Below are 12,381 nucleotides of genomic sequence, written 5' to 3' on the forward strand. Positions count from 1 at the left end.
AAGACTCACATTCCACTAACTTTTTCAACTCAATTTCTATTACACTTCTTAAAACTCGTGCCTGTCAAATGGTGACGAATTATTATGGACGGAGGGAGTACTATGTTACATTTTATTTTTAAAATATGACTAATTTCATGAAAAAGAGCGGAGCAAGAACTTTAATCAATCATTTTAGGGCAATTGGCCCTAAAAGTTACTCCCTTTGTCCCAAGATAAGCGACTCAAATTCCTTTCTGGGACGTCCCAAAATAAGTGAATCATTTCCTTTTTTAGTATTCTCTCTTACTTTTTCTTTCTACTTTATTAACTCTCTTACTTTATTCACTTTCCACTTTACTAACAAAACCTCATTCCTTAAATCACGTGCCGAAAAGTTTTTGCTCGTTTATCTTGGGACGGATGGAGTACAAATTTTTGCTAAATTTTGGTTTTTATCCACGAACTAAAAAATTAACGTATAATATCATGAACTTTACCGGGTTGCTAGGATTTTCCATTTGACCTGACCCTGCAGTTTTCCTATTGAAATTGCATACGTGGCTAGCCTGAAAGTTGACCACGAGATTGTAGAAAATTCACAATAAAATCTCAATAAAATCATGTAAAAATCTCAATAAATATGTGTTGATATTTTCTTGTACTAGTGTTGATATTTTTATGTCATATTATTGATATTTGTAATACACTATGTTGATATAAAAAAAACATTCACGAAAATTATCATATGATAACATAACGACGATACCACCCTTTTGTTGATATTTTGTCTACTATTTATTGAGATTCGTAAAATTTAATCTCATCCACTTATTTTAAAATTTAAAGATGAAGATTTGATCTTGATTTTGAATTAGGGTACTATAACCATTAGAATATGACCCATGAATAGTAATATATTAATAATATTATGAAATTCTCTGAACTTTGAGATTTGCTTTTTTACTTTAATATTTTTAACACTTTTTTCTTGAACTAAAATACCACACAACCACTTAAAGAACATTGAGTTCATACTATATTATTTGTATCATAAGTCTTCATATAAATTAATGTTTTCTCTTTCCTATGCATTCATTTAATGTTCTTTGTTTCACTCTTCACTTTTCCTTGTCAGTTTCTTTTCTCTTTTTTATTTTATCTTCATTTCTTTTTCTTCTCATAATTTAAGTGATTGATTTTTCATTCTCATCTCTCTTTATGCAAATATTAACAACCACTAAAGAACATTGACGAATTTCATATATTAATTTCTTTTTCTCTCATATGTCTTCACATTAATTAATGTTTTCTCAATCCTATGCATCCATTTAATGTTTTTTGCCTCTTTTATCCCATTCTTATCTTTTCCTTGTTATTTTTTCTCTTTTTATGTTTTACTTTCATTTCTTTTTCTTCTCATAATTTAAATGATTGATTTTTCATTCTCATTTCTCTTATGCAAATATTAAATTTTCATACTTATTTATCAGTTGACTTTTGGTGCCGATGACTTTATGTGTATAATTAAGGAAGGTAGCAAAATCAATTAAGATTATATAAGAATTTTTGAATTTTATAGATTCACACAATAAAAGAATTTTTAAATTTAATAAAAGTTGTTAGATTTTTGGTTGAAATATTAGTTAAGAGAATCAAAGGCTTAGCTTTAAAACACTTGGGAATAAACACATTTTGGCATAGGGTGTCAACCAACCTTACTAGCAATATGCGAGCTGACGTCCAATACTTACAAATAATGGTGAGGGCAACTGTCAGCAACTTCGGAATTCATTATTTTCGAGTAGTGGCAACCCATATAGCAAAACATTGAAACCTCTTTATTACATTTGAAAAGTTATGTTAAAATAACAAGATCAAATATTGTGATTTAAATAACAGTAATAATCTAAAACTAGTTCAATTAGCTAGACGACGCGACTTTAAATGCAAATTTGGTAAACATATAAGAGAGCAATAGATAAAGTGGGTAATAAAAGAGAGAAAGAGAAAACATTCATTCAAGAAAAAAAAAACAATCGAAGTAGTTACATTTAATAAAGACTATAGTTATAATTAAAAAACAAATAAAAAAGAGAAACATCATCCGTCAAGTTTCAAGATTCAAGTCGCTTTAAACATTTGTCGTACTCCAAATTAAAATTCTCGAATATGAAATGATAAATGATATACGTGTTGAATGATCGAGGAAATGATTGGATATATAAAGTTATGAATACATGTGGCATCTTAGCTAATTAGGGTTTCTTGGCCTACATTTTGGGTCTTTCTTGCTCCTATATAAGGATCATTTCTCTACTCTCTTTTATTGCTCTCTCTCTCTCTCTCTCAAACAAGCGAAGAAAGAAGGACTCAAGGAAAGAATTCGATGGCTGATGCAAAAATTGAGATTTCCTTCAAGAATCAGGCATTCATTTATATAATTTCTTGTTCCATCTAATTTTTTATACCATTTTATCTTTCGGCTCATTAACTTATGATTTACATGTTTTTTTGTTTCATCAAGATTAATGTTTCGTTTCCCATGTGAAGTTGGAATTTTTATATTTATAAATAAATTGCAGGCTGGGGAGCAAATGTATGTCAGAGTTAAGGTCTCGACGGAAATAAAAAGGTTGCTAAAAAGTTATTGTATCCAAAAACATTTGGAGTATGGAACTGTGGATTTCTACCTTGAAGGTATTCGTGTTCCTCGTATTGGAACAATTGGCCAGGTTATTTATTCCTAACAAAATACTCAAATTAATCTTTGTGTACTCTTGCTCTAACCTTAATTATTTTTAGAAAATGGTAGCACTTTAATTTGTTTGATTTGTATTATCAAGGCTGGATTGAAGGATGATGATATAATTGATGTTGTGGCACCAGTCTTTGGAGGTGGGCCGTCAAATCCAAGCTGCTGAATTTGCTATCTGGGATGATATATGCATATTAATTTGCTATCTTTGGAGGTGTTTTAATTTTTATGTTTGCTATCTGCAATGATTTTCATATCAAGGTTGTGATTTTTAATTTTGACAAAGGATCATTATGTGTGTTCATGAACATGCTCATTTACCATTTTAGCTTAGATATCTCATAATGCTTTGAAGATTCTCTATTATTTTATGTCATTATCTATAATTTGTATTATTGATCTTCATACATTTATTTTTACATCTTTGATAAGAAATTATAGCTATAATAAATCGTATACTAAGAAACTGCTTAATTTTATTCTATCACCTTATTATTTTGTTAAAATTTTATTAAGCAAAGAATTTGCATTGATATAAGTATTGACAAAATTTAATTTTAGGGGAAGTTTGGGAAAAAGATTCCCCTGGAACCTTTTTTTATCTTCTGACTTTTTAGGCTAAAATGTCAATGAGCATATTCTTAGATATATCTACAAAAATCCAAACTTATTTTGAATTAATGTAACATCAAAAAGTAATTTATTTATACTAAATTCAAATATAAAATTAATGTTCATCTACTTTTTATACATATTCAACCATATAGTATATTTTATGTAAATTATATATTATCACAACATCAATTTATGATAAATAGTCCCTTGGTCCTATTAAATATGAAACGTTTGCTTTTTAACATATGTTTTGGAAAAATAATAATAAATAGTTAAAGTGGAGAAAAAATAAAGGAAACAAGATAATAATGTAAATGAGACTCTCCTCTACATTATTCTCTCTTACTTTATTTTTTCATCACTTTAGTTATTTATTATAATTTTTCCAAAACAATTGTGCAAAAGCAAGCGTTGCATATTTAATGGGACGGATAATATAAATATTGCTTATTACATAAAAAATTACCCAACCTGTAAATTGAAATAAATGAAACATTTTACTACAATAAATCTAGGTTTATGTTTTATACTTCTGCCCCTCTTCTCATAATAAGAGTTCTATGTTTCCATTTTCGTCCGTCCGTCCCACAATAAGAGTCTTATACTCCTACTTCACTTTAATTTACTATAAATGGTAAGTAGGCCCCACATTCCACCAACTTATTCAACCCACATTTTATATAAGTGGGACTCAAATTCCACTAACTTATTTAATCTGCATTTCTTTACAATGCATAAAACTCGCGCCCAAACCAAATAGGACTCCTATTTATTGTGGAACGAAGAGAGTATAAAATAAAAATAGTTTTATATCTAAAGTTCTTTCAAAATTAGAATACTAGACAATTTACTTTCTTTACATCCCTATATATATAATAATATTTAAATTTATTAATTTACATGCATCACATGTTCAATTTTGTTAGTTAAACTAATTAAGTCTTGGTTTTCAAATATCTAGATTGTTTAGTTCAGCTCCCTTCCTTTTTCTAGTTTCAACATATCTAAATTATTTTGTTCATCACATGTAGCTTGATTTTACCTATAGAAAACACAATAATCCATTGAAGCAAACTATGTCAAAAAAAGTGAGTGTGATGAATGAATGAATGCCACACAACAAGCCAAGAATATAACCAACATGATGACATATCCTCCCAGCAGACAACAGTAGTAATGTAGTATCTCAACTCTTGCTTACAGCCTCGATATAGAAGAGTATCAGAACTGATTTCTATCCAAAGTGTCAAAGTAGGGATGATTCATAGCATCTTTTGCTGAGATTCTATCAGCTGGATTATATATAAGCATCTTCTGCATAAACAAACACAAACACAAACACTCATTAAGCAAAGAAGAGAGAACAGTCTGCATTACAAATATATATGAGGCAAATTAAGGAATCTCACTGATAGAAGGTCAACACCATCAGCTCCCAAATATGGAACGGCATGCGCTAAGTCTTGAGGTTCCCACTGGGGATACGCATGCCAATCGGGCAGAGAAGTAACTCCCGGCCACACCTCCTCCGTAGGCGTTCCAAGCAACCTGCCATCATCAGAGTTTGCTTGGATTGTAATAGCTTGCTATCTCCCAACAACAGATCACACTTTTGATTTACTTCAAAATCATGTTTCTTTTTTACTAATATACTGCTTCAGAGACCCTAGTTAGGATTCTACAACAAGGCCAACACTAAAATATGAAATGTCTATGAGAACTTGATCAGTAGCACAGTAACAAAAGCAGCAAAATCAATTCAAACGTCCAAAATCGCATTGAAATCAATCTCCTCTCATTTCCTACATTCAGATACATCTACTTGGTGTGGTAATAGAAATCAATCTCCTCCCATTTCCTAAATTTAGATGTTAATGAAACACAATTATGATTGAAACAAAAACATACAAATCAGCAACGTAGAAATGAATAAATAAACAGCATAAGGAAGGAAGAATATACTACTTCTTGCTATCTCCCAACAACAGATCACACTTTTGGTTTACTTCAAAATCATGTTCCTTTTGTTATATACTACTTCAGAGATCCTAATTAGGATTATCTACAACAAGGCAAACACTAAGAATGAAATTTCTATCAGAACTAAAAATGTTTTGCCATCAGAATGTACCTAAAAATGATGAGAAGCTGCCGAAACTCTGAATCTCCAAGAAACAAGACTTTCATCCTCACCATCTCCGCTGCACAAAAAGAAAGAAAGAAAGAAAGAAAGAAAGAAAGAAAGAAAGAAAGCACTCAACAATATAATTTACACAATCACCCCAAAAAATGAGGCAGGCTGAAACAATTCCTCACCAAAAATGCAGCCAACAGACCACATATCAACAGCAGTCGAGTAATTCGCTCCAAGAAGAACCTCCGGAGCTCTGTAACACAGAGTAACAACCTGCACATTTCAAGAATACAGAAAACAATTAAAAAACACGCAGTAATAGAATAGTGAAAATGTAGAATAACCTCGTGCGTGTAGTTCTTGAGAGGGACGGAAAAGGCCCTCCCGAGGCCGAGATCAGCAATCTTGATAATCCCCTTCTCCACATCAATCAACAGGTTGTGAGGCTTGAGGTCGCGGTGGAGGACGCCGTTGCTGTGGCAGTGCGCGACGCCGCTGCAGATCTGGAAGAGGAAGCTCTGGACGGTGTTGGGAGGGAGGAGGGTGGGGTTCGGGGGTTGGAGGTGGGAGTCGATGAATTTCTTGAGATCGGTGTCGAGATACTCGAAGACGAGGAAGAGGAGGTGCTTGCCGTTGTGGATGGGGATGTGCTCGACGGAGAGGAGGCGGACGATGTAGAGGGAGTTGGAGAGGAGCTGGAGAAGGGAGACCTCGCGGAGGGTGGAGGGAGGGATGCCTTGATCGGAGATGGGGAGGTGGTTTTTCTTTAATGCCACGAGCTGCCCGGTGGATGTGTCTCTGGCTTTGTAGACGCTGCCGTAGGCTCCCTGCCCGATCTTCTCCAGTTTCTGGTACTTCTCCATTGATGGATCAAGATTCAAGATAATTCTCTCTCTCTCTTTCCCTTTCCCTCTCAACTTTGGAAATCTGCTGTTTATTAACGGTTGTGGCAGTTGTGTTTGCTTTCAGTTTTCAACTCTTTGGAGGGAACGACTACAATATATATATACACTCGCCTAGATACCCTATTAACTCTCATTTTCTAATTTCTTTGGGTTTGCTTATAAAATTCAGTCTATTTTTTTCCACTATCAATTTTTTTTTATATTATAGTATTACTAATTTTAATCCAGCACCATGTTTTCAATTTTCAAATTTGTACTCCTAATTTATGAGATTATATTACAATTGTGTATTTCAAATTTTGTTGGATTGTTTTCAACCGCCATATTTGAGTTTTGAAGAACAAATCACGATACATCAAAACTGAAAATGCTGGAAAAAACAAAAGAATCATGCTCATTGCCTAATAGATATTCGATCTATTAAGGGGACATCAAATTAGCAACCGCTGAATATTTATTCCATTTCGAATTTCTGCAATTTAAATTCAACCAAAATGAATATGAACCCACTTTTTTATTTTAACAGATAATAAAATAGATCAAATTTTTTATTATACACATACGACCTTTTGACAGTTTGGAACATAACTAATGAACTGATCATTTTTTTTTCAGCCAAAAATTGACAGAGCTATCAAGACGATCAAGATGGAAGCGAAGGTATCAGCAGAGGTGGCGGCACAATTGAAGGATTACTGAAAATTTGAAAACATAAATATTACTCCCTCCGTCCCCGATTAGGAGTCACAGTTTGACCGGACACGGGTTTTAAGAAATGTAAAGAAAAGTTGGGTGAAAAAGTTAGTGAAATGTGGGAGTCATCTTTTTATATTGGTTTTATAATAAAATGTGAGTGAAGTGAGTTAATGAAATGCGGGACCTACTTACCATTTATGGTAAAAATGAAATGTGACTCTTAATTGGGGACGGACCGAAATGGAAAAGTGTGACTCTTAATGGGGGATGGAGGAAGTATTATAATCTTCTTGTACAAGTAAAAAAATCTAATACTAGATCGATGACTAAAGGAAGTCTGGGTCGATGCTTGCAGAACTTTGATGCGATAAAATGTACAAACTACTCTTATACAAGTACTACTACATGATTACAGTATCATCACCTCCAAAATTTCTTGATACATAAATGTCAACCCTTCCACTAACGTGTTTTGAAGACTGAGAAAAAGACCTTCCATAAAACAGCAACAGCCCTTTTGTGAAGAAGATCAACGTCGGTAGCGGTACCTTTTAAAATTGAAGTAAACGTGCAAAATTCCCCGTTCAAACGTGCATTTGAATCCTTTTTTGTGCGAATACTCCCACTCCTTGTTGACAATTCGAAAAGCCTGCATACATCACAACAGGGTGAGTGGATTTTGCAGTAAGTTTTATTATTTTCTTTTTAGATTGATCGTTGATGGAGAACGAAATTTGCATATAAAGATTGTAAGAAGAAAGAGGCTGCAGATAACTTACGATGTCTTCATAAGGCGGCCCTGCATGAAACCTGATGATGCAGGTCTCGGCACTATCTCCATCTTTCTCGATGGTGTAGATTGGCGCCTTTTGTTTGTCAACAAGGTCTGGGTAGAAAATATTGAACTTGTAGCCTTGCACTATTTTTGGGGGAGGATTGTCATGATCATAATGTGTCTGGTTGTATTTATTCCACTCATATCCCGTGTGCACGCGGTTAAAGTACTTCGGCTTTCTAGGCCGGTACTTATCATGCCACCAGTACACCTGTGTAAAATCATGTTAGATCGAAGAAATTCCAAAAATATCAAAATTGCTCAACTAAATAAAAGTGCAGTTAACTGAAGCGTACCTGAGAATCGAGGTTGATTTCGTCACTGGAGCCAAAGACGACATCGCCTTCTTCCATTGCTCCCATGGTTTTCATGGCACTTCTCTCAAAATTATCCTCTGGTGGCAGATTCTGTCTCGAAGAGATTTCTTGGATGCGGCGGTCTTCTTTTACAGCAATACGCTTCCTCTCCTGCACAAACAAATGCAACAGGTTCAGCTTATATGTCAATTACAGCCAGGTAGCCTAAGAATGTATATATATGTTATTGAGCTTTAGAATCCAAATCACAAAGAACCTACCAAACTCTCAGCAGTAAATTCTCAAGTTACAAATAAGATACAATCCTGCTAATGATCTGGTCAGGATTGCATAGAGTTATGGGTGCCTAATACGAGAACTCGAGAAGATGACTTAACAGAAACACTACAAACATTGTTGATCAGTCTAGTCTATTAATTTTTCAGATAATAATAGGAAGCAAACATGATTAAGGCCTTGACAATTTGAATGGATCCGAGCAGTAAGGCGGAGAGCAAGTAAGAGAGAGGATTGGTAAACATAAGCCCTCAGGTTCCCTCTCACGCATCCCTCTCACTTTCCTCTCCCCTTCTTTAAGGAATATAAAGGCCTGCATAAAAGAAAAGAAAAGACCAAACACAAAGGAATATTTTCCACAAAGTTCCTTACAACTCATCCAAGCATAAACTATACATATAAATTAAAGTCAACTTACCAAAATAGCCTTGTCCTCTTCAGGGTCAATAGCATCTTCTTCTTCATCTTCATCACCATGCAATAGTTGTGGTGAATATGATCCAGCTAGCTCTTCTTCATCTGGGGCCTCCACTTCCGTAACAGGTGTTGGAGAGGCCCTAGCACCTACATAATCCATAACCTCCTTATCTTGATCAGACTCCTGCTCATCAAGTTCTTGAGCCGGTTCTGTCTTGATATTTTCACCCTCAGATGGGGTCTCTAGGCGTTCCAAATGCCTGCGCAGCATGCTGGTATGGATTTCCTTCAAACAAGCCTGTGATTCACAGTAACATGTCAAGGCTAACTGAAATTCGCATGATTTCAAAATACCATAAAAATAGGATTAAAATTATCACCTTTGCTTTGTAAATATGGAGTCGTTTAAGAATAGCTTCCCAGTATTCAACCACCTTTGCAGTCCCAGATCGCATTTGCGATTCAATCTGGGATTGCAGAGCTTCTAATTCACTATAGGTTTTTCCTTGTAACAGACTTTTAACATCAGCTTCAATGCTCGTATGCAAACCTCGTTCTTCACCGACCATCTCTGGAGGTAATTTCTCTCCTCGCACTCTTGCACGATCTAATGCATCTTTTTTCCTGGCTTCACTTAGTTCCCACTCAGAAACTACCAACAGTGCCTGTTATTCATTTATGTAAGGGCATGGGAAGTCCTGATTTTACATTCATAATATTTGAAAGAGGATAAAAATAAATAGAAACCACCCTAAGTTCTGCATGAACTGGGGGTCATAAAACACAATTTATTATTGGGTGGCTAAGAGAGCCAATAATTGTTATATGAGAACAAAATTAATGGACTCTATAGTAGAGCAAATTTAACAAGGAAAATGTGGGGACACAATGAAAAATCAGGTTGTATAGCAGTAATATTCAAATGCTCAAAAGACATGACACATTATCATACCATAAATACACTAAACTAATACTCACATGCTCAAAAGACATGACACATTATCATACCATAAATACACTAAACTAATACTCACATGCTCAAAAGAAATGACACATTATCATACCATAAATACACTAAACTAATTCTCACATGCTCAAAAGAAATGACACATTATCATACCATAAATACACTAACTAATATGCAAGTAAATGGAAGAGTCTATATATGAAAACAGAGAAAGAAAGCTATAGTACCTCCCAATATCCTATATGTGTAGGAGTTGCTCTGTCTAAATCAAGGTGCATCTTGATGTCATTATGAAGCTCTTCCATTTCTTTAACAGTCAAACCCTAAACAAATAAACAATGTCCCTGTCAAAACATCATAACTGCCAAGAGAAAGTCCAACACAAACAATTTTCCCTCTATAAGTGTACAGGAACTTGCAGGAGCTTTATTGCAGGAGCTTTATTAAACATTAGAAGAAGGTTTAATGACAAAGAACAAAAACTTGAGATATATTGGAGTATGATTCAAAAACTTGAGATATATTGGAGTATGATTCTTAATCTTTACCTTGAAGACCATGTATGGTTCGTTTATATCTATCTCAAAGTCATCCGAATGGTCTAGATGCTTAGTGAGAATGTCAATCGGCTTCATGCGACCTTCACGTAATCGAATCTCTGATCTGATTTTGCTTTGATCAAAATGAAACTGCAAATAAAATTATTGTGAATCAGAATCTAGTTAAATTTTGAAATAAACAAAAGGAAATACTTGAATGGAATTTAATGATTTACCTCTTCTTCTTTCTTCTCCCAGTCTTGGAATTCAGCTCGAGCACGCTCCCTAGCTAGTAAAGCCATCTCTTCCTCACGTTGGGCTTTCTCAATGGCCCTTTCTTCTCTTCTCTTTTTAACTTTTTCAATCTCTGCCTACAAGAAGAGAAAACATGCATATATGAAAATGCAACTCTGTCAAGGCCGAAGGGTGTAGTATTGAAATAAGGGAGGATTAAGTCTGCAAGAGAAAAGAATTGAGAGGTATACAAGTTGTTGCCAATTCATCTTAGTGTAGTTCGTTAAGCTTTTCAAAACACATGAAAATTTTGTAATCCTATCATACTATAGGCCTACACTACCGCATAAAATTGCAGCCAAAACACATTGTATGAACGTCTAAGACCTGGAGCACTCCAAAATGCATACAAAACAGGAAAAACTTTTAACTTTAGGTCTTGTAATTGAACCAGTCAAAAGTTCAACAAAAAAAGCATGGTAAAGTTGAATACAGGCATAGACAGGAAGCATTTACATCCCCGTACAAGTTACAAATAATTAGTAGATGTCTCATTGTGAAACAAATGATTACATTATTTTCTACCCGTTTTTTATGTTGTTTCTACTATATATACAGTCACAGTGTCAGACCACCAACAATAATTAAGCAAACATAGAGTTTAAGGTTACTCGATATGCCCCATAGAACCCGTCATTTTATTTTAGAAGGCACTATTTTACTACATCAAATCCCCAAAGAGAAAAAAAAGTACTAGTTCATGATAGAAGGACAATCTTACCTTTCTTTCCCTCTGCCTCTTCTTCTCTGCTTTTAGAGAGAAGTCGTCAAGTGGCACACCCTGTGAAACATCCTTCTCAATCTTCTTTCTCCACACGAATCTGATATTCAAATTGAAAATTCAGGGAAATTTGAACCAATCTAAATTTGCATCCTTCACAAATCCGCCAAGATCAAATAAAACTTTAGGCTGTAAGTTATACAATGGACCAGACTATATAGCAAGATAAACTTGAACCCGTATTCTTTATGAGTGAAGTAAAGCAGCAGTTCAATTACTGATGTTACAAGGGCTAAAATGTGAGTTAAACTTGTTCCGATTACTTCTACATAGGCGTTCAAACTAACTGATTTAATGCCAAAGAAGGCGTTCAGCGCAGTACTAGAAGAAACTTCAGAACCAACTGATACTATAAAAAATAATAAAGCGAATAAATCGGGACTCACTTCTCATTCAAATTTGAATCACCAAACGGATTTGAATCATTCGAATAACCGGAGACATCTTTGCTCTGCAATTTCAATTTCTTCGCAACTTTCATAGCCTGCATTACCAGGAAATCAGAAGATAATAACTTGCATACAATAATTCAAAATCAAAATTAGGGATAAAAGAAAAGTTGCACCTTCTTCTGCGCCTTCTTAGCGAGATACTCAGTAATCTCATCCTCGGTAATCTTCCGCTTACTACTACTCTTTTGCTTAGATGGCTCGTCGGAATCGGAGTCTGAATCTCGTCGCCGCTTCCGCTTTGATACGGATTCGGACTCAGAATGACGCCGGCGTCTAGTACTCCGTCGGTCGGAGTCGGAAGGTGATTCCGATGAGAAATCGTCGGAGTAGCGTCGGCGCGGCATCTCCTCCTAATCGGAAAAGTAAAAAAATATTCAAGGGGTTTTGACGATATGATTTGAGGCTCTTTGCTATCT

The 12,381-nt window shown here is 34.7% G+C and overlaps 3 protein-coding genes across 3 annotated transcripts; 1 reads left to right on the plus strand and 2 right to left on the minus strand.

Moving 5' to 3' along the window:
• Nucleotides 1–2,250: 2,250 nt before the first annotated feature.
• On the plus strand, nucleotides 2,251–3,100 carry LOC125191703 (small ubiquitin-related modifier 2-like). The gene is made up of 3 exons (XM_048089109.2): nucleotides 2,251–2,407; nucleotides 2,565–2,714; nucleotides 2,826–3,100. Exons 1-3 carry the CDS (start codon nucleotides 2,369–2,371, stop codon nucleotides 2,901–2,903), a joined length of 267 nt encoding a protein of 88 aa, XP_047945066.1. The 5' UTR covers nucleotides 2,251–2,368; the 3' UTR covers nucleotides 2,904–3,100.
• Nucleotides 3,101–4,430: 1,330 nt separating this feature from the next.
• LOC125191794 (cell division control protein 2 homolog C-like) lies at nucleotides 4,431–6,426 on the minus strand. The gene is made up of 5 exons (XM_048089211.2): nucleotides 5,831–6,426; nucleotides 5,669–5,759; nucleotides 5,484–5,553; nucleotides 4,762–4,900; nucleotides 4,431–4,666 (listed from the first exon to the last, which is right to left on the minus strand). The coding sequence occupies exons 1-5, from the start codon at nucleotides 6,347–6,349 to the stop codon at nucleotides 4,574–4,576; spliced, it is 912 nt and encodes a 303-aa protein (XP_047945168.1). The 5' UTR covers nucleotides 6,350–6,426; the 3' UTR covers nucleotides 4,431–4,573.
• A 1,010-nt stretch (nucleotides 6,427–7,436) lies between these two features.
• Nucleotides 7,437–12,381, minus strand: LOC125191792 (splicing factor Cactin-like). The gene is made up of 11 exons (XM_048089207.2): nucleotides 12,079–12,381; nucleotides 11,900–11,997; nucleotides 11,454–11,553; nucleotides 10,675–10,809; nucleotides 10,448–10,588; nucleotides 10,127–10,222; nucleotides 9,313–9,597; nucleotides 8,934–9,230; nucleotides 8,219–8,389; nucleotides 7,867–8,133; nucleotides 7,437–7,736 (listed from the first exon to the last, which is right to left on the minus strand). Exons 1-11 carry the CDS (start codon nucleotides 12,307–12,309, stop codon nucleotides 7,617–7,619), a joined length of 1,941 nt encoding a protein of 646 aa, XP_047945164.1. The 5' UTR covers nucleotides 12,310–12,381; the 3' UTR covers nucleotides 7,437–7,616.

This window comes from Salvia hispanica, chromosome 4, assembly GCF_029641045.1.
Source record: "Salvia hispanica isolate PSC_SH4W2 chromosome 4, Shi_PSC_v1, whole genome shotgun sequence".
NCBI lineage: Eukaryota > Viridiplantae > Streptophyta > Magnoliopsida > Lamiales > Lamiaceae > Salvia > Salvia hispanica.